Source organism: Pongo pygmaeus, chromosome 20 (assembly GCF_028885625.2).
Source record: "Pongo pygmaeus isolate AG05252 chromosome 20, NHGRI_mPonPyg2-v2.0_pri, whole genome shotgun sequence".
Classification (NCBI taxonomy): Eukaryota; Metazoa; Chordata; class Mammalia; order Primates; family Hominidae; genus Pongo; species Pongo pygmaeus.
This window is the reverse complement of record NC_072393.2, coordinates 35,700,933-35,721,699: the sequence shown is the minus strand read 5'-3', so window position 1 is coordinate 35,721,699 and position 20,767 is coordinate 35,700,933. Positions and strand designations below refer to the sequence as shown.

At 46.9% G+C, this 20,767-nt stretch overlaps 1 protein-coding gene across 13 annotated transcripts in view; it reads right to left on the bottom strand.

Moving 5' to 3' along the window:
- Positions 1–20,767, bottom strand: part of ZNF536 (zinc finger protein 536) — a 487,338-nt gene that overhangs the window by 154,841 nt on the left and 311,730 nt on the right. For all 13 annotated transcript variants that reach the window (XM_054464745.2, XM_054464746.2, XM_063657194.1 and 10 more), the window contains one exon: positions 7,916–9,487. In XM_054464745.2, the coding sequence (XP_054320720.2) occupies positions 7,916–9,487 (1,572 nt within the window). The remainder of the gene's footprint in view (positions 1–7,915; positions 9,488–20,767) is intronic.

Below are 20,767 nucleotides of genomic sequence, written 5' to 3'. Positions count from 1 at the left end.
AAAGGGCAGGGCCACATCCCTTAATCGTTTAATGGAATAATGACAAGAAAGTGGTATTTATAAAATTTGGTCCTTCTGTCTCTGGCTAAAGCAAGAATAGTCAACATGATTAGGGCAGGTTGGCAATTAGACGTAGAGGTGCTGTTGATCAGCACTAAGTAATAGGAGATAATTACTGCTTATTTGAAACCTGGGCTTTGCACACAACATCTGAAATTAAAAAGAAAAAAAAAAAAGAAAAAACCTGATGCCTTCAGCAGGTAAGATGTAGCCTGTGTCTAGATAGTTGTCAGTTTCAACCAGCGCTTTGATTCAGCTCTCTAAAAAGGTAGACGCCAGTGCTTAGACCCAGGGCATCTGCACCCACTTAAGACATGGATGGGCTCACACCGTTCCTATTTCAGATGGTGGTGCCTGGGTCTGATTGGAGAGTTTACATTTCCTCAGTGATGTGGGTGTCTGTTCCGACAACACTCTCTTCTCTCAATACTCTCTTCCTCCCTCTCAATCTTAAGTCATTACCAGGGGTGGGGAAAGATATATATATGTTTCTTTTTTTTTTTTTTAACCAAAGAGTTTGATTGCCCTCTCCTCTCACCTAGGCTTGGTCCTGAGCAGTAGGATTCATGCAATCTGAAGATAATATGGACATAGCAACTAAAATTAATGCTAGCAGACTTCTCTCCTGATTCAGAGGCCCTGTTGATTCAGCCAGTAGCTTTTGGAGCCAAAAATATGCAGCAAAAGGAAAGGAACATAAACAAGGCTAAATGTCACCAGTGTTTGCCGACTTACAGACACCATCCATTTGTTTGTTCTGAAATGACGAGTGGACCATTTGGCAAATACAATGGTATTCACACAACAGTTCTGTCATCCTGCAGTGCAAACGACATCACGTCAGTGGCATTCCCATTTAATTTAAAAAGAGGGAAGGAGAACAGGAGAAGAATGCCTTTGGAGTATGGAGAGAGCTGCCATCCAGAGAGGCTGCCTCTCCGTCAGACACAGTGCACACAGCAGGGCTCGGGATGAGGGCTGGGGAGAGCCCGCTCCAGGTGCTGATTTCTGCAGGAGATCCCAGGGGACATCGCCTGTGTTTGTCCCTCCAGAGTCAAACAGAAAAGCTCTGCAGCAGGTTGTGAGGCAGCCAGCAGGGGCAGAACAGGGCGGTGATTTGCATTAACTCACAAGGTTCTGCCTTGGACTTCAAGGCAGGCCAAATGGTCCTCCCTCCTGGGGTCTAATGTCAGGCCCCGGACACACAGTACGAATGAGGGCAGGCCAGACCATAGAGGTCAATAGCTAATCTGTAAATCATCCAATTGGGCAAAGGAGGTGAATGCAAAGGTGTGCTTTATCCATAGTCTCTGAGGCCAATCCATGTGAGAATCAGCTCACAAAAAAGAGAAGGAAGAGGTATGAGAGCACATTTGTCTTTGAATAAAGTAAGGCAGCAGCAGAGACAAAAAGATCTTGCAGGGGAGATGCCCCAGGTCTCCCACACCCTCAAGCCAATTGCCTTCTTGTGCTGGCTGGGTACGGCCTGCACTCCCACACGCTCGGCAGATTGGAATTTTGTGGTTGTCTTCCTATGCCATTTTCCTACCTTCACCTCCCTTCTTCATTAGAACCTGCTGGCTTCTGGGCCACACTGTAAACTCTTGCACAAGATGAAAAATGTACCAATGGCCATAGACTGTGTATCACAGCCTATACTCAGGGTGTCTGCACATATGCGGCCCTCACTGTGTATTTCATATCCCAGCCATGGCCTCCTTCCAAGTCTCTAACTGACTGCAGACTTTTGCCGTCTCTTGGTCAAAGACTGGGGCAGGGCAGGACTCATTTCCTACCCCCAAGCACTTGCCTGGTATCAGGAAGAGAATGGAGTGGACACAGAAATGGTGTAACCATTGGGATGGAAGGCCACCACAAAATTGCCAGAATCATCTTTAAAGCAAACTTCCCCACATACCAAGAAAGAGCTACCAACCATGCATCACGGCAGAAGTGAGGAAATGAAACGTGCCTCTCTAACACTGATGGAGGTAAGGTTGATACCTGCCATGCTTAAGGGACAATTGCGACCCGAAGATGTTTGCACACTGACATCATTTCCTTGCAACAGTTTCACGTGGATGCTGAGCTCCGCAACGTCATGCAAACTCAACTGAGAAGCACTGATCCAAGCTCTTTTATCTCTATCATCTATTTCATCCCTATGCTTCCCTCCATCAGTGAGGAAACAGGCTTTCACAGAGCAAGCTTGCTTCAGAGACAACACACAGCAACTGCCCCCTTCCTCTTCTGTGTGTGCTGGCCATGAGGGGGCAGCTCTGGGTTGCACTTTGCTGGGGTGTTCTCCTGGAACTCTTTAATGCATAGACAGAGGTGTGGCTTCCCAGAAACAAGGCACCAGCCCATCTGGGTCAACAAGTCCTCTACCACTGTAAAGTCTCTCTCACATCTCTGGCTTTGGCATTACCAGACAATGGATGGGGCCCTGCCACTGATGATGAAGGGTCTCCCATCACCATCTCACTGTCCAGTGGAATAACAGAGGACCAGTTTTTGCACCATTCATTCCCTAGGGATGACCATGGGAACACATCCCTCTTTACACCAGAGCAGGGGTTGACCAACTAAGACCCTGTGGGCCAATTCCAGTGCTTCGCCTGTGTCAGTACCTAAAGTTCTAATAGAACGCAACCACAGCCATCATTTTCCTATTGTCTATGGTGGCTGTGGTGCTACTTACAAAGCAGAGTTGGGTGGTTGCCACAGACACCCCGTGGCCTGCGAGCCAACACTTTTATTCTCTGGCCCTTTAAGAAAATATTTGCCACCTGTTGCTTTAGACTGAGTAGCTGGTAAAAGGGTAGGTATTGGCCAGGAGCAGTGGCTCATGCCTATAATCCCAGCACTTTGGGAGGCTGAGGCGGGTGGATCACCTGAGGTCAGAAGTTCGAGACCAGCCTGACCAACATGGTGAAACCCTGTCTCTACTAAAAATACAAAATTAGCCAGGTGTGGTGGTGTGCACCTGTAATCCCAGCTACTCGGGAGACTGAGGCAGGAGAATCGCTTGAACCCAGGAGGTGGAAGTTGCAGTGAGCCGAGATCACACCACTGCATTTCAGCCCAGACAACAGAGCAAAACTCCGTCTCCAAAAAAAAAAAAAAGGTAGGTATTCTCCGACTGCCTATGCCGAGAAATCTATAAGGCTTAGAGAGAAGTCACATTTTAAGAGAGTTCAGCTTTGGTTATCCTGGTTCATCTCATCACACATATAAAAATATGTAATTTGAAGAGGTTTCAATGGGCCCGAATTCTTGGGAGGGGGGGTCCCAATTATTTCACTAATGTGGAAGCCCAGAAGACCTTTATTCCATAGTCTCAGGTATAATTTGGGTTGGGGAAGCCAGTTGCCCCATAACCTGAGGATGATAAGCTGGGGATGTTAGGACGACTGCTGTTAATGGGCTTGCATTCTCCCTCGCTTCCTCCCAGGCCCCACTGGGTCACTAGGTCTGGTAGCCACTGCACATAAGGCCTCGTGCCCATGATCAACATGCTGATATTTATTTCATGTTTATTTTAGAGAAGGGGTCTCGCTCTGTCACCCAGGCTCAAGTGCAATGTCACGATCCTAGCCCACAGCAGCCTTGAACTCCTGGGCTTAAGTGATGCCCCTGCCTCGGCCTCCCAGAGTGCTGGGATTACAGGTGTGAGCCGCAGTGCCTGCCCTCAGCCTGCTTACAGATGCTCCCAGTTCAGCCAGGCTTCTCTGAGTGGCAGTCACTACAGAACAGAGCTCCTTGGGGCAAAGGGGAGTGTGCTCTTTTCCCTGCTTTCCTGTTCATCTGTCATTTATTCTTCTCTGTCCTGCCTACCCCTGGGTCCACCAAAGGACACAGTGCAAAGCCTGATTGGGAGACCTGGCACACAACAACTCCACACCCTGGCCGTCTCTCTTAGGTTTGAAAGGCAAGGAGTAAGGGTGATCTGGTTGCTGTCCAAATCCACAAACTCCCGGATGAAACACACTCTTTACCCGTTCCATGCAGCGGGCCCCATGGGTGCTGTGCAGACCAGCCTTGGTGCTGTGTGTACAGGGAAGCCTGCCCCTTCCAAGCCAAGTGCCGACCCAACAGTGCATTAGCATTTCTCAGACTAGACTGGGCTTGTCTGCCTTGCTTTGTCCGTGGATGCAAACACTGCTCTGGTCTTCCTCTCTCCACCTTTAAACACTCATGTGTAGTCTGTCCCATTACAAAACCAAGGTCAAACATTCCAACAAAACCAAGGGCACATCCAAATTCTCCGATGGCACTGGAGTACCCTTGTACATTATGCTCTTTGACAGAAAAAAAGAAATGTGACCCATGCCTGGAGACTGGAAGTCACCTCAAGAAACTAAGGATTTGATTGGAGTGGGATTTCCTATAATGATATCAGACCCCTAGTGGGATCTGACCCACTGTGGAAGCAAAGATGCTTGTCCTCTGGCTTAATCCAAGATGGCTTAACCTCTTCCTTGGGATTATTGTAATATGTCTCTGACAGGCAGTGTGCTGTCCTCTGTGCAAAGAGCTTTAGAAAATTCCCACTGAAGCTCTCGACACTGTCATATGCAACAGGCGTCTCCCCACCCAACTGGCTGGGTCGGCTTCTCCCCTCGGTGGCTCTCCTTCTGCACCAGAGTTAGGAATCCATTGGCTGTTAGGATGGGCAGGGCACAGTGGCCAGGACCCTGGCTCTATGGCACCAAGGAATTTAGGACCAGAGTTTTAAAAGTTAGGAAGAAGGCATGCAGAAATGATGGAAGATTCTGAAAGTACAGCCTGCAATATGAGTATCACCCACAGACTAGGGTGAGATGCCACCTTCTCCAAATCAACAGCAAGGGTTGGAGGAGCTGCTGAGATCTGTGGGGAGTTTATATGATTTGAACTAGGTATTTCTGATGCTTCTTCAAACACTTTTACACCACTTGAGAACAGAGCTCTTCCTTAAGAAACACAGGAACATTAGCTCCTCCTATAAGCCTGTTTCTATAATCATGAAAGTGGGGATTTAGGTTTACTAACCAGACAAAACCAGCCCTGAACTTTATCCATCTGAGAAGAGAAATCTAGGAATGATGCTTTGGTCTGACAAAGCCCAGATTCTTAAGGAGAAATAGCGATCAGCCCGGAAGGCGGATTTAGAAACCCGTACCTACTTTGAGTGAAGAAGAGAAGGAGGAATAAACATTAGAAATATTTTATTCATTGTGCCAATATCACTTCTACCCTTGCAAAGGGAAGCCAGTGGGGGTTTGAAGCTTACAAATGTCACTTGTGCTTCTTGCCATGCTAAAAAGAGAGTGAATTACACTATTTAAGAAAAAAAAAACCAGCCCATTTGGATTTGTGTTCCTCCTAGGTTGTAACTTTTAGAAAGGATGAATATGTCTGGACCTTCTGGGATACCACAGTCGCCCGCAAGAAAATAAGAAGAGGACTGCAATTATGGTGGGCCAGATATGGGGTGAGTGGGATGAGAACTGGCAGAGTCAGGCCCATCCTAGAGGCAAGAGGGCATGGCCCCACCCCCAAGCAAATGCAAGAGCCAGGGAGGGTCTTTTCCTGCCTACTTCCAAACTAAAGCAAGAGGAGGCAGAAGAAATGGGGCCAAATGGAATGTAGAACTCACACCCTCTAAAAATAGGCGGCTCGTGGCCAGAGTCAGTTTCAGCATCTTCCCAGGAGTGGAAGGAGGAACAAGGGGCCTGAACCCTCTGTTGCAGAAGCAACCAGGAAGCCTTCAAGCTTGGCTGGCATGAGGGTCCCCAAGCCCCATGAAAGAGGCAGGGGGTGAGGGGCACAACTTACATCCCAGGGTCTGCTGCCCAAAGGCTGAAAGGTGGACTAGGCAACCTGGTTTGCACATAGCGGGGAAATGTCAGGGGCGTGTTGCGTGCTGCTGTTTTGGGAAAAGGTGAGAAGTTCCTAAGAGCTTGCAGCCAAGAGATAAAAGGCTCTCAAGACCCGGCAGGCTCCCTGATGTTGGCTTCCCATTCAACCTCGCCTGGTGCGAAAGGATACCATTGGGCAAACTTCCTCGAGCCAGGCAGCCTTCCTTCATTACTGATAGGAAGATGGGAAAATTAATAGGGGTAATATGAGCTCATTTCAATAATAATGAGCTCATGAACATGCCAGGTTTTGATCTTTTCTGATGCATGGATTCCTGGCAGGGACTATGGTCCTACGTAGGTAGTTGAAAGAACTGAAAATAGACTTTAAAAAAAAAGACTCTAAACAACAATAAAAAAGAAACCACCCCGATCACAAACCTAAAACAACAATGAAAAAAAAAATGCCTCAAACATTGCTTCCCCAGTTAAAAAAAAAAAGGGAAAAAATTTGGACTGACATAAAACCCTTTTTTCCCTTCTTTTAAATATTGTTTTTAACAGCTTCAAAACTAATGAATTGTATGTGGCTAAAAATAGATCTGGGGGTAGTGGTTAATGGGGCCTTGTGAATCATTCAGCATAAGGAACTGTCAATATTTTTTTGAGCTGTCAGAAATCCATTTAGTGATTTTCGACAATTCAAAAAAATATTTCTGACCGCTTGATTCAGTTCCTAATGAATTAGGGAAGAAGAGGAATAAAAGAAATACATCAATCTAAATTACGAACCCAGAGTCTAGCTTCCTGAATTCTGCTCTGTGCTTAAAGGAACAACAGGATGTTGAGGTTCAAAAATACTCTCTTCTATTTCCCCGCTTCCTTCCCTTTTCTTTCCTTCCCTCCCTCCCATCTTTCCTTCCTTCCTTCCTTCCTTCCTTTTTTCCATCCTCCCTTCCTCCCTTCCTGCCTTCCTTCCACAGGTGAAGTAAAATTACAGAAATCCATTCATAAATTACAGATGGAAAGGTATCATGGTCATTTGTCTCTGGTGAGGATATTTGGAGCTGGTTTCAAAGGGAAGAATGCATTGAGCTTCTTTTCGGAGAAAGGCTTCCAAATACGGATATCAGGGTGCCAAGAGAATGACTTTGATTCCCCCTGCCCACCCCAACATTCATTTGATCCAAACCTAGTCCTTAAACTTACAATGATGTTCTGAAATCTGGAATTCCTTTGGGGTACCCATATGCTTTAAGGAGATAAAGAAGTGTCAGTTTGCTACAGGATCAGACAAGCATGAATCCAAGATGCACAGGGTCACATCACTACTGTTCAGGGACTTCACAATGAACATGTCTTGTTAGAGCAACAGACAGACAGGTGAACAGACAGACAAACAGAAGGCAAGCGCAGAAGGCCAAAGTCACAGTAACTGCCATTTGGTTTGTCTAAAAATGAGTCACAAACACCCAGAAACCATCTCCCTCTTTGGAGAGAAGGTCGCTTTATTTCTATACTGTTGTTAGTGTGATATGATTTTAGTATCCTCTAAGTCAATAAAAGAAAAGTTTAAGAAAGCAGATTTGGCTTAGCAAAGCAGTAAGGAATTGTCTTTAGGCATCGTTTGCATAAATTGAAAATACTGAAGAATTTGCAAGTTACCATGTCTCTTTTCATTTTTGTTTTGTAAGTTGATTTTCCCCCCTTCAAGTTCTAGATGGCAAACAGGAGTAGTTCACGTGGTGAGAGACCACCCCCTTTCCATGCCTTCTGTACAGGCATTTTAGTACATTATAATGCAAATTAGAACACAAAAGTAAGAGTTCTAAAACTTCTAAACAAAATGGACTTTTATGATTGTCTACATTGCAGATACAGCATTGAGGGTTTTTTCAAATATTTCATTCAAAAGTTGCTCATGGATAAGTCTACCCCATTTTTTTTTAAATGCACAATTCAGCACTGATGTTTTGGGAAATGAACTATAGGAAGAGGATTCTAAAACTTACCACACAAGTCTGGCCTCTTGATACATCCAGAATTTGTTGTGCTACTTGCAAGTCCGTTAAAGGCTGCTAAGCCATCAGAGCTGTAGGCCCTGAGGACCGACAGCATGTTCATCGGCTTGTCCAGGCTCTGGGGCCCCCGCTCCGGCTTTGGCAGGCCCACCAAGGGGTCCTGGGCTTGGAGAAGACCCTGGCTGTGCCACTGCTTCTCCGGTGCTTGGGATAAAGGTGAGACCAGTCCCTGGACGGGCTGGGGGGCGCCTGTGGGCTGCAGGCTGTCCCCTCCATCGCTGCTGCTGTCTTTGCTGAGGGCAGACAGTGGCTTGGTCATCATTTCCGGTTCGGTTTCAACATCCTCTTCATCGTTGTTCTCTCCCTTGGAGGAGTCCATGTCCTCTGAGGAGGCGATGTCGGAGAAGTCATCAGTAGTGTTCTTACTCGTGGTTTCGGGGATCAGGATGGGGGCATCCTCTTCAGAGTGGGCCTTTCCATCAGGCTCCTTGTTGGGGCAGGAACTGGAGGCCCCTGAGCCAACCATGCCTGGGTAAACACCAAACTGCTTGTAGAAGTCTGATGGGAAGTTACAAAATGCAGGGTCCACATGGCCGGTCCATGTGCCACTCTTCTGCTCCCCCAGAGTCTCCTTGATCTGACCTTGGGCCATCTTCTCAGAAGCAGAGTCTAGAGAGCTGATCATATTGGAGAGGCCCAGGTCTTTGTTTGATTGTAACGGGGGCAGCAGGGCCATCTTACTTGCCTCCCGGGCTTGGTCTTTGCAGTTGACTGTGACCCCAATGGTGTTATCTTTGCGTTTTGCTTTGCCCAGGTGGTTGGCCTGGAGATGAAGGGCCATGAGCTCCATGGAGGATGTTGTGAAAGCACAAAACAAGCAGCCGTGCCACGCGATGCTGTCCTGCACAGTTACCGAGGAGCCCGGGAGGGAGGCGGCATCTGGCCGCACAGACAAGTCCAGGGGTTCATACTGAGATTTCTCGGACTTCCTCTGGGAGGACTTGCCACTGGGTTTCTCCTCGCCACCATCCACTCCGTGGACTTTCATGGAAGGGGGGTCAGCCAGGGCTTTGTCCTTCATGTCCTTCTCCTTCTTCAAGGAACTGAGGACGAAACTGTCCATGAAAGCTTGCAAGGACCCTTGGAAATTCACACCGTTGCTCATGATGCTTTGATAAGCTCTTCCAATCTCAGAGAAGTGGGTGCTTTTGGAAGGAAGGTCAGTGCCTTTCAGAGCATCTGAGGGGACCTCCGAAGACATGCCGGTGGCCTGCCCCGAGTGATCTCCGGAGGAGAGAACCCCTGATGTCCACTGCTGAGATGCAAGGCCTCCTCTGAAGTCGATTCCAGGGAGACCCTTGAAGGCCCCCCTCAGGATGTCTGGCCTGATGAACAGAGAAGCTTTGCTTGACATCTCATCCTTGTGGTCTTGATTTGGGGGCTGCCCAGACAGTGGCCCAGCCCCGTTCTGCCGCTCCCGATGGTGTCGCTCTAAGTGGTATTTTAAGGATGCTGACTGTGTGCCGGCATAGTCACAGTGCGGACACTTGTAGGGTTTCTCACCTGCAAGATTTTGATATAAGAAAAAAAAAGAGGCGTTTATCTCATTTTGGTGTGCTGAACGAGGCTGGAAGGATCAACATTTGTTCTTTGAAACAAAGCAGCTCAAACTAATAATTAGAGAACAACTGTTTTTTAATAGAAGAATAATTCGTACTCTTAAGCTTTTTTAATGGTTTTGTACCATTTGGGACTATTCAGGAATGACATACTATCTACACACAATTAGCTATCTTTTTCTTTATCTAACATGTGAAAACGGCTGTAGATTTAAAAGCTATGATTATGAAAATTAAGCATAATAATTTCAGCCACAGTGATCATTAAAAGTAGAAGTTTAAAAAGAGAAAGTATGTAACAAATGGGTGGTTGCAATATTTTGTGTATACAATAGCTCTAAAATTTGTTTAAATTATACACATGGAAACCATTTTTAAACCTAAAAATTTTATGGCACTGTTACGCAAGACTGAAATGAATGATTTAAGTCTTGCTCTGCAGTAAATCATGGATATAATTAGCAAATGGCATACTGCACAAGTAATTTATCATTATTTGGAGGGCACCATTCCAGACGGGCTCAGATATCTGCAGACCTACTGCACTGTTTCTAAATAAAGAACTATAAATACAGATTCTATAAAATATTAATACCATTACAGTGCATTATGATTGCAGCATGTAAAGACATATAGTTAAGATAAAAAGCAGTCAATAAAACTTAAAAGAAAATGAGTAATAAAAAGGCACAAAATATATTTAGTTTCTGTATTTGAAATTAACATTATCTACTGGTCTTTGTAGTGCCTTAAATTTGTACTAATGGCAAACCTAATGCTCCGGTAGTAAAATGTGTAATTTACCTATAATAAGCGCTTTCTAGAGAATAAAAATAGCTTTAAAGAGTGTTTTAAAACATATAAGATAATTTTCATGAATTAAATATTTATTTAAATTCAACACCCCCAACTTCTATTGTTCTTTCCAAGATAGAAAAAGATACCAGAAGAGACAACTTACACTTGCTGGCATTGTGGGATAGAGAAGGGGAAGAAGGTAAATGACTGCAGATTTAAATATATTCCAAGAATTTGTTAGCAATCCCAGGTCTTTTCTAGACTTTGCAATCAAAAGGCTCTCTGGAAGGAATGGGGACTGTGACAGTCCCTGCTCTCTTATTCACAATGGTGCCCTGTCAATATCCACAATTATTTCTTCCAGGAACCTCAACTATTCCCCCTCCCCTTCCTCTGTTCTATTGTAAAATAGACTGATCTAAAAAGTTACAACAAATCATCAGTGAATGGTGTCTAGTCTCAGCGGAAGGCATGAGTCCCAGTTCTCCAGGCACAGGGCATTTGGCGGCGTGGACTTTGTGAACAAGAGGGCCACCAACCTGGCTCTGAGCAGGAGATGCCATGTCATCTCCAGATCACGTGCCAGAACCATAGACACCCTGCCTGTCTTATCAGAACAAGGGTGCCAGGTGCTATGAGCAGCTGAGATCTCTCCTGGACACTTTTTCAGAGGTGGCCCTTAGGTCTAGGAAAGGAACCCAGCAGGGAATCTGTTTCTCTAAACATAAAGGTCACAGTCATCTCTAGCTAGACCAATGACAGGAATCTAGGAGGAAGGCTCTGTCCCCTTTGGGGTGAAGGTACAGAGAATTTCAGGCAGTAATTTCCCCCTTCTTGGAGTCAGTCCCGGGTTAGACTCAGACTCATTGAGCTACTGCTATGTAGACATCCTATTGCAGGCCAGGCTGGGATGGGGCGCTGCTGGGCAGCAGGATATCATGGCTGATTCAGCTTACCTGGAAGCCCAGTGATCAGGTGTGACAGAGGTAGTCCCTGAAACTTAGAGGGGTTGTGATGGAGCCCGCAGCAGGCAAGCCTACCTAGAAACTCAGGATCCTGGCCTACAGGTGAGAGCAAGCCCTGCGGGAGGGCCGGGCGATGAAAGCCTGCAGAGGTGAGGCCGGCAGGTGCTGGGTGGGACTCAGTCTGTGTTTTAGAAATGCACCTGGAAATGATTACATGCATCTGGCAGGCAAAGGGGCCGTAGAGAAAGCACAGGCATTCATTAGCAGAGCTAAAGAGGGGGAACGTGGACTTTCCTCTCAAGCCTGGGGATGTGGAGGGCTGCCTTTCTGGGTGGGGACTGTGGGGATGCACAGAGGATGTGCGTGTCTCTTTCCAACGGATACATGTTTGAAAGGCACACAGGAGGCCGAGTGGAGTGGCTCACACTTGTAATCCCAGCACTTTGGGAGGCTGAGGTGAGAGGATCACAAGGTCAGGAGATCGAGAACATCCTGGCTAACATGATGAAACCCCGTCTCTACTAAAAATACAAACAATTAGCCAGGCATGGTGATGGGTGCCTGTAGTCCCAGCTACTTGGGAGGCTGAGGCAGGAGAATGGCGTGAACCCAGGAGGCGGAGCTTGCAGTGAGCTGAGATGGCGCCACTGCACTCCAGCCTGGGAGACACAGAGAGACTCCATCTCAAAAAAAAAAAAAAAAAAAAAGAAAGGCACATGGGAGTGGTAGTACTCAAACTGTACTGTGCATTAGAACCACCAGGGGAGTGTGCTAAGACACCAGTTCTGGCCCTAAGGCACAGCAGTTCTGATTCCCTGGGTCTGGGGTCGGCACAGAAGTTGGCCTTGTAAGCGTCCCTATAATTCTGATGCAGACATGTAAAGACAATCCCTTGAAAAACCAACCTGGAATTGCCTTGGGGGCTTGACAAAGTGCTGATACCTGGTCCCACCTCCCCACATTCTGAATTAACTGGCCAAAGATGCAAACTTGGTTTTGGGATCTTTCGGGACTTTCCCAGGTGGCCCTCTGTGGATCCTGAGTGGGGAACCATTGTAGGCAGCCTTCCTTGGAAGTGCCTTTGAAGTGGGAACCATGAATGGTTTAGCAGGGAAGACAGTCTAGACCTCAGGAGGTATTTGAGAATCTAGACTAAGGACTGGACACCTACGCTACTCTGAACTCCACTGGACACAGAATCCTGGTCTTGGGACTTTTTCTTCCTCAACCTGTAATAAGACACGTTGAAGCACATGTTCTGTGGGGTCTCACCCCAATCCTAAGCTCATTTAGGAGCTAAACTAAGTCTCCTGAATACAGCCAGTGAGACTTGTGCACATACATGTCACCCACTGACTCAGAAACCTTCAGTTTGATTCACACACATTTTTTTGATGGAGTGAACCAATGGATGAATGAATAAACACTTGCAACCTCCTTTCTTGACCCTGGAAACTGAGTAAAAACCAAAGAGGCAGGTCCCCTGCTCTCATGGCTTTTGGAGGAGACATATCATATAGCAGGCTAGCAGAGCTCATGCACACGCACTCTCACACTCACACACAGCTTGCGACTGTGCAGGAAGATAGCATCCCTTCACTCCACCCACTGTCTTTAGAGTTCAAAATAGGCCTTGCCCCTCACTGCTCCAGAGAATAAAAGCCAGAGCTGAGAAACAAGAAAGGCTAATTCCTAGCATTGGAGTCTCCACGGGCCCAGGCCTGGTGAATTAGGGGCTGCTTCATGAGCTTTCAAGGGTTTTCTGACTGCACGTGCTATGCAAGTTTCTAGAAAGCTCTCCACCCACGCTTCCTCTGCCTTCTGCACTGGGATGAAAGGGCTGCACTGCTCTTTCTGTCCATTTCTCTATACAGTTCCACCTCCCGCTGGGTCGCTAAACGGCTTGGTTTGGGTGGCTTCTTCCGATCATCCCAATTCCTCAGTTAAGTGCTCCAGGTGGGGACGCTGTTCCAGGGGACAAACCCTTCCCCTTTGGACTTATGTTCACAAAGAATCAAGCTCAATTTTAATTTCCTCGTAATCGCTAAATGATTGGAAGAACCCCCCCTGCCCTCTGGCTCAAAGCCCTCGCTCCCCTTTCCGGGTTTCCTATCCAACAAGGGGCACAGGGAAAGGCTTTGGAGATGAAAGTGAGCCCCGGCCAGGGAGTATTTCTAGCCAGGCACACCCAGAGGTTGAGCTGGGAACCTCCTTAGAACCCCAGCAGCCCCAGGGCCTTGTGCTCCACTGGAAACATCCCAGCTGTTTCCCAGGCATTCTTTCCTCAGAAGGCCCATTTCAGAGTGCTCAGGAGGCAAACTACTTACAATGTTGGCCTAGACGGGGTGGGGCAGCAACCACAAGGAGAGGCCTAACAGCACATTTCACAGGCTCCGGGGTGCAGTCTACATCTGCTCTTTCATTTGGCCGGCACAGGCAGATGCTGAGTCTACCTGAGCTGAGAACCGCTTCCCAGCCAAGGCCTCTGCATCTGGATGTGCTCTTCCGCCCAAGCGCTCTGGGCTAACTCTAGCAAATCCCAGGCCTCTGGACATGGCCAGATCCATGCCAAAAGAGCCAGGCATTGGGCCTGCCTAGCCCTGCCCAAACAAGGCTGGCCTCTGCCTGAGACTCAGGCCTGCCTTGCCTGGGCAGCCCCATGCTACAGGCAGCCCCAGACCCTGCCAGCAACTCTGTCTAGTTGAGTGATTGGCCAATGAGGCCATAAATGAGTCCCATCTACTGAGGGGACCACTCAGGCTGCCCTCAAGGTTTCCAGGGGGTCATGAGTCCTCTGGTGACCTCCATGATGTTTGTGGTTCATTGCTTTGTGTTTATCTGTTATATGTGCCACACACTCACATGCAGGCAGAACCACGCAGATAAGTATGCAAAACAGCTGTTCTCTCCTGGAGCACAGTGTCACTCAACTCTAACCAACTGTGGGCACCAGAATCTTTGATTTTCCAAGAAAAGTCTCAGCCAGGCATGGTGGCTCAGGCCTGTAACCCTAGCACTTTGGGAGGCCAGGCAGGAAGATCGCTTGGGTCCAGGAGTTCAAGACCAGCCTGGGCAACACAGGGAGACCTCGTCTCTACAAAAAATTTAAAAATTAAGCAGGTGGGGTGGCACACACCTGTGGTCTAAGCTACTTGGAAGGCTGAGGCAGGAGGATCGCTTGAGTCCAGGAGTTGGAGGCTGCAGTGAGCTATGATTGCACCACTGCACACCAACCTGGGGGATAGAGTGAGACCCTGTCTCTAAAAAAAAGAAAAGGAAAAAAGAAAAGTGTCATATCTATGAGGTTTCTGTGTGCAGTATCTTAATTTTTAAATATTGGTACCTATCTCAAAACTTTTCAAACACTGAAGGGTCACAGTGCTCTATTTTACAGATGGGGTCTGGAGCAGGCAGTCATTGTGAAATGTGCAGAATGGGGCTCTTTCCTCACTAAAGGAAGCAGCTACGAACACTGGTAGCCTTCTGCAGGGAAACCTCTCACTATATTTTAAAGGAGTAAGATGTGGGCGCAAACAATGCATTTCTAGAAAGAAGAGTTTTGCTAGAAAAGGCATAATGAAATTAAAAGGCCGCAGTTCATCATTCCAATGGATTAATGAAATTATTGGAACTGTCATACAGTAAGCCAGCTTCCCACTGACATATGGCATAAGATATATATTTAGATTTAGAATATCATTGATAACCTCTCCCAAGTCACTGTATCATCAATTTCTAGAAATATACAACCAGGTGGTTTAATTAGTTCACTCTACCTATTTTTACATGGTCATATCTTTTGTAATTCTGAGCCTCTACTTTGCTCTTGATATGTCAAAGGAACCCTCACTGTTCCAGGGAGTTATTCTAGAGCTATTTAGAGCAAGTTCCCACCAGCACCTCTCCAAAAATAACAGGTGGATTCATATTATCTTTGGAAACCACTTTAAGGTTTAAGATGTGATTCATGCTTCTAATTTTTTTGGTTTTTTTTTTTTTTTTGCTAAATCTCCAAAAGTGTTTCACTTTTAAGTTGAGCAACTGAATATTTTCCTTTATTTGCATCCTCAATTTGATATTTATTTAGTCCTTCTCCATCTCTTTACTTAGTTAACACCAGGAGAGATAAATATGGTGGTGTCTTTGCAGCAAAGCTTCAGTACATTAATATAAATTGTACACTAATTCCCCCAAAGCATATATATGTTGTAAACCTGAAGACTTTTCACACAGCTGCTTATTGCTAAACAGTGCCTTGTCCAGAAGGGGACAATCTGTGTCTCTAATTGCTGTCACTGAAGCCCAGATTCATTATGTGACTTTCCCATTAAAATGTGAGCATTAATTTGTATAATGAAATATCACCCACTGCAGTGTTCATTAGCCATGCCCTACTGTATACAGCACATTGTTAGCTACCTAGAAACTGTAGTTAATTTCACTAATGGATATTTCCCTACTTAGTGTTTGGTAGGAAATTTATACTGTAACATTACCTCTTCAACTTTTAAGGAAATTTAAATTCAATCAATTATTTTCAACAAAAGTTTAGGATGTCATTAAGGCAGGAAAAGCAAGGATAGGGAACCGAGGAGGAATAAACCGGGCTTTTAGTTCATCTCGGAAATAGAAAAATGATGGAATTTTAATTCAAAACAAAAAGAAAAAAAGACTTATCTCCTTTTGGAGATCTTTTTTTTCAATTTTTTAACATTTTTTCATCATTACTCAGGTGGTTGCTCCCCCACTAACGGCAAAAATGCATGCTCTCTTTTTGGAAAAGGAAATGAGAAGAACACCCATTTCAACCGATTCCTTTTTGAAAATGTATGCAAGGTGCTTTTATATTTATCCAGTGTGTGAAAACAGCCTGGATACCTTACATAGAAGCATCAAAGGTAAGACATGTAGACACCAGCCATAAGGCACCTGGATGGGGCCGGCTGGAAGTTTCATTTCCACCCATGTGTATGTACCAGCTGCTGCTCAGGAAGCACTTTGAAGATGAAAGGTGGTTTCCACCACAGCATGAGAAGTTTATCAGCTCTGTGATGCTGGAAGTGATTCCACTCCCACTCACCCCCACCCCGTTTCCATCCCAGGAGGTCAGAGCACCTCCACATGCCACAGTGGCCATGCCTCACCCCTAACCTCGCTGTGCTAGTGGGGAAACCCAAGCACGTGGGGCCAAGGAAGCCTGGCCTGGGGCCAGTCTGAGGGAGGGGTCAAGGAGGAGCCGGGGTGCACAGTACTTCCCTTTTAAATTCCCTGGAGGCTGCGCCAACACCACTTGTGAGTACAAGTCACTTCTTTCCTTCCTGTTGGGTATGGTGTGGACACACACTGTCAAAGAAATGTTGCATTAATTCCCTAAAACAAGCCAGAAATTCACTCAGAAAAGTAAAAAGTAGCAATACAGTGCAGCGGTGAAGAGAATGAGATTCTGAATTAGGCAGATCTGATTATAACCTTTAATCCAAGCCTGGACAACTCTGGGGCGGGATAACTTCACGTCTCTGTCTCTGAGGCTCAGCGCCCTCCCCTGCAGCGGGGCAGGGGATGGAGCCTTGGTGACTGAGGTGCTGTAGGGATGAAGGGGCGAGTTAATGTGCAGTGTCTAGCACAGAGCCTGCATATGGGCGTGGATACAACTTGGGAACTACCATCACTGTTATTGTGCCGTTACTCCATCCCCGCGGGCTGAGTTCTGTGTTCAGCCAGTTGTTGTCATGCTTTGTAGTCACAAGGCAAAATAATGTCCAGGTCTCCCTCCCTACACCTGACAGGGTGTGCAGCCCTTTGGGGGCTGCAAGGGAGAACGCCCTCCCTTCCACAATCCTCCTTGGTCCTATAGGAAAGGGAAAAGAATACAGGTGAGAGCCCAGCCAGCATTCAGGAGCTGTGCTGTGAAGACAGCAGCCAGGAGATGGGGGGTGCCGGGCGTGCCCTTCAGCCCAGTGCTGAGCCCCTCGTGATCACAGCTGAGACCTCTGGGAAAACACCACTGACTTCCCTGTGCAGATCCATTCCCACAAAGAGGTTCCCGACTCGGGGCTGGAACATGCGGCACATCAAAACCAGATTAATAAACAACTCGCAGAACTCGAGAGGGGGAAGAAACTAATGAGATTTATTTTTAATTAGTCCCTGAACTTTCATGCCTCCAAGTTTTCATGAGTGAAGTTGCTTATTACATTTCTCTACAATGGTCATTCCTTGAGACAACAACCCCATCCTGAAAAACCCACACATGGGAGAGCTGCCGCAGGGAACCCAGCCAGGAGTCCGGCAGCCACGCATGAGGTGCTCACCCATCAGGGGGCCACGCCTCCCCCAGCCTTTCAGGGACCTGTCAGCATCTGCCTGCTTCCTGTACACACAAAACAGATACATCAGACCTTCCAGAGTACCCCCAGGCACCTGGCTTCCCAAGGTAGTGCGCAGGGAGGGGACATGGAGGGAAAGAATGGCATGTGTGCATGAAGACCAATCCTGAAATGATTTGCCAGCCTCTCAGGAGACTCTGGGGACATGCGCCCTCCCCATTGCATGTTACAACTAGATGTTTGCTGATGTATCTCTGTGATGGCAATTTTTGTGTGTCAATTTGACTGGGCCACAGGGTGCCCAGATATTTGGTTAAGGATTCTTCTGGATGTGTCCATGGGGGTGTTTCTGGATGAGATGAACGTTTGAATGGGTGGGCTGAGTAGAGAAGGTGGCCCTCTCCAATGTGGGTGCACCTTGTCCAATCTGTTGAAGGTATGAATAGAACAAAAGGCTGAGCAAGGGGGAGTGCACTCGCTCTGCCTGGCTGTCTTTCAGCTGGGACATTGGTCTCCTGCATTCTGGCTCAGACTCGAACTGGAATTTACACCGTCAGCTCTCCTGAGTCTCCAGCTCACCAATTACAGATCTTGGATCTTACGACTTCTCAGCCTCCATAATCACTTGAGCCAATTTCTTATAAATCTCTCCTGTGTGCGTGTGGGTTGGGGGGCATATCTCCTTTTCTTTTCTTTTCTTTTCTTTCCTTTTATAGAGATGGGGTCTCACTATGTGGCCCAGGCTGGTCTTGAAATCCTGGGCTCAAACAATCCTCCCGCCTCGGCCTCCCAAAGTACTGGGATTACAGGTATGAGCCACTGTGCCTGGCCATATATACATTTCCTATCGGTGCTGTTTCTCTGGAGAACCTTGACTGATGCAATCTCCTTTCTGAGCCTGCAGTAACGGGCTCTGAATTTGAATCGCAGACACTGTGCTGTAGAAGAAAAATTGTCCATATCCAGTTATTGGACCCCAGTCTGCCCAGGGTAATGTTTCCATGAGGAGAGAAGTTCAGCCCCCTCTGAGTCAAGCAGCCATCAATGTCTGCCCTGCCTGGTGCCAGAGCGAGGCAGCGTCCAGGATCTGATGGCCTTGGGGACACCTGAGGTCCTGCAGGAGACTCCTCTTGGTCACCTGTGGACCTGGATGAAGCTTAGGGTGCACCAGAAACATTCTAGTGACCCATAGGCTCTCCCGGGCTCCCAGATGTTCAGAACAACCTGACTGGTGCATCTAGTCAGCACCTCTCCAATAAACAGGAGTTAGAAGAGAAACAGTAATTGACTTAATGCAGTGGGGAGAAAAAGGAGAGAGGTTTTATCCATTGATGTTACATGATCGAGACTTCCAATAAAGATGCAGTTGGACAGAAAAAATACAGAGAAGGTGCCATTGGGTTTTTAAATGTGCTCATATGGGTCCATTGTTTAAAAACTTCAAAAAGATGGCATTTTGGAGTACATGTATTTTTGTTTCCTAATAAGACTGCTGTCCTCTGGCCATGTCATTTAGAAATACAAAAACTGTATGGTATTTGGAACAAGGAGAGACACCAGGGCCAAAAGAGAAGGCAGTTAGGGCCTCTCACCAACTTGAGTCCCACATGAAATCACTTATTAACAAATACGTTGATTTTGATTTTTAATTACTTGTGTAATCTACACTTTTACATTGTCATAATAGATGTTTATTTGGGTGATTTATAACATGTAACACTTTCTGTTCTATTCAAATGCACAAGTGTAAGCATTTTCCAGCTTCTTTGTTCTTAGATAAAAAGGAAATTGATCTTTATCTGGTTACCATTCTGCCTTTTACACACGGCAAATGCTGCTTCCGAGGAGTGGTGGAGGTGGTGTGATGTTTCCATGGCTTCTTTCATTTTCTCTCTGATTCTAGGAAGTTTCCAGAATGCCTCTGTCTATGGCCCTATCATGTCTCTCTCAATGTCTCCAAAGACTATTCCGAGGTTTGTGAAGCAGAAGTTCAGAAACATTAGTCTTTCTCAAGCTTGAAAACTGCAAAGGGCAATAACCATTTGCTCTCTCCCAGGTTATCCAGAACTTATGTCAGCTTTGGTCCTAAGTTGCCTGGAAATATTCTGTGGAGTGTCTTCTCTTACCCCCGGGGAAGCTGATTGGCCTTGGGGTGACAGGGTTAGTGAAGCCCCTCGTTGAGAGGCGCCGCCTTTCCTCACTGTCTCTTACACCCTGCAAGGCTGACCTTACCCATGGAAAGCCACCACCTGGCTGGGAAATGTGGTCCAGGGTTCGTGTCGACATGAAATACACAAGACAAGACATGCCTGGCCTGTTTTCCACATTCCTGCAGACAGCTCAAGGGTGGGTGCCCCGTGGACCACCTTCCATATCCTGGCAATCTGCGGGTCCCCACCCCGCCCAACCACCACCACAACCCTGGCTCCAATCTGGGGAGGAAAATGGATATTGGCATCATCTGAGAAAACCAGATGTCTGGGCTGACTGCCTTCGAGCCTGGTCACTTTCACAAATTGACGCAGGAATGCCTGGGTCAGCAAATACTTTCTAAGTGCCTACATGGGCCAGGCTCTGTTGTAGGCTGGGGACACAGCTGGACAAACAGACACAGCCTTTGCTCTCAAGGAGTTCACATTCTAGTGCATGGAGAGAAACAACAACGAAATACAAATGCATGGTGTGTCAGATGCTGTGAGCACTATAGAGAGAAGTGACACAGAGAAGGAAAGGGGTCTAGAAAGTCCTGGTGGGGTGGGGGGTGCACTGCCATGTGGGTGGGCCTCACAGAGAAGGGGGCATCAGAGCCAGACTCTGAAGGGGAAGCAGCAAGCCATGCAAGTATCTGGCAGAGAAGTTCAAAGGGCAAAGACCCTGAGATCAGAATGCAAGGCCCCCTCCCTGAACTCCCGGGGAAGAGGATCTTCCACTTTGTCTATGCCCAAGAAACCAGCGCTTGCAGCCTGACTGTCAGGCCGTGGTTTCTGATGGGTTCCTGTGTTCCCTGGGGAAGGGGCCACTTTCCCTACAGCCCTTGACTCCTCTGTGCCACCTTGAACAATGCAGGGAAGACAGGAGGAGTCACTCACTTATTCGAGCATTTCTTCTGTCATTCAACATTTCAGATAAATTCAT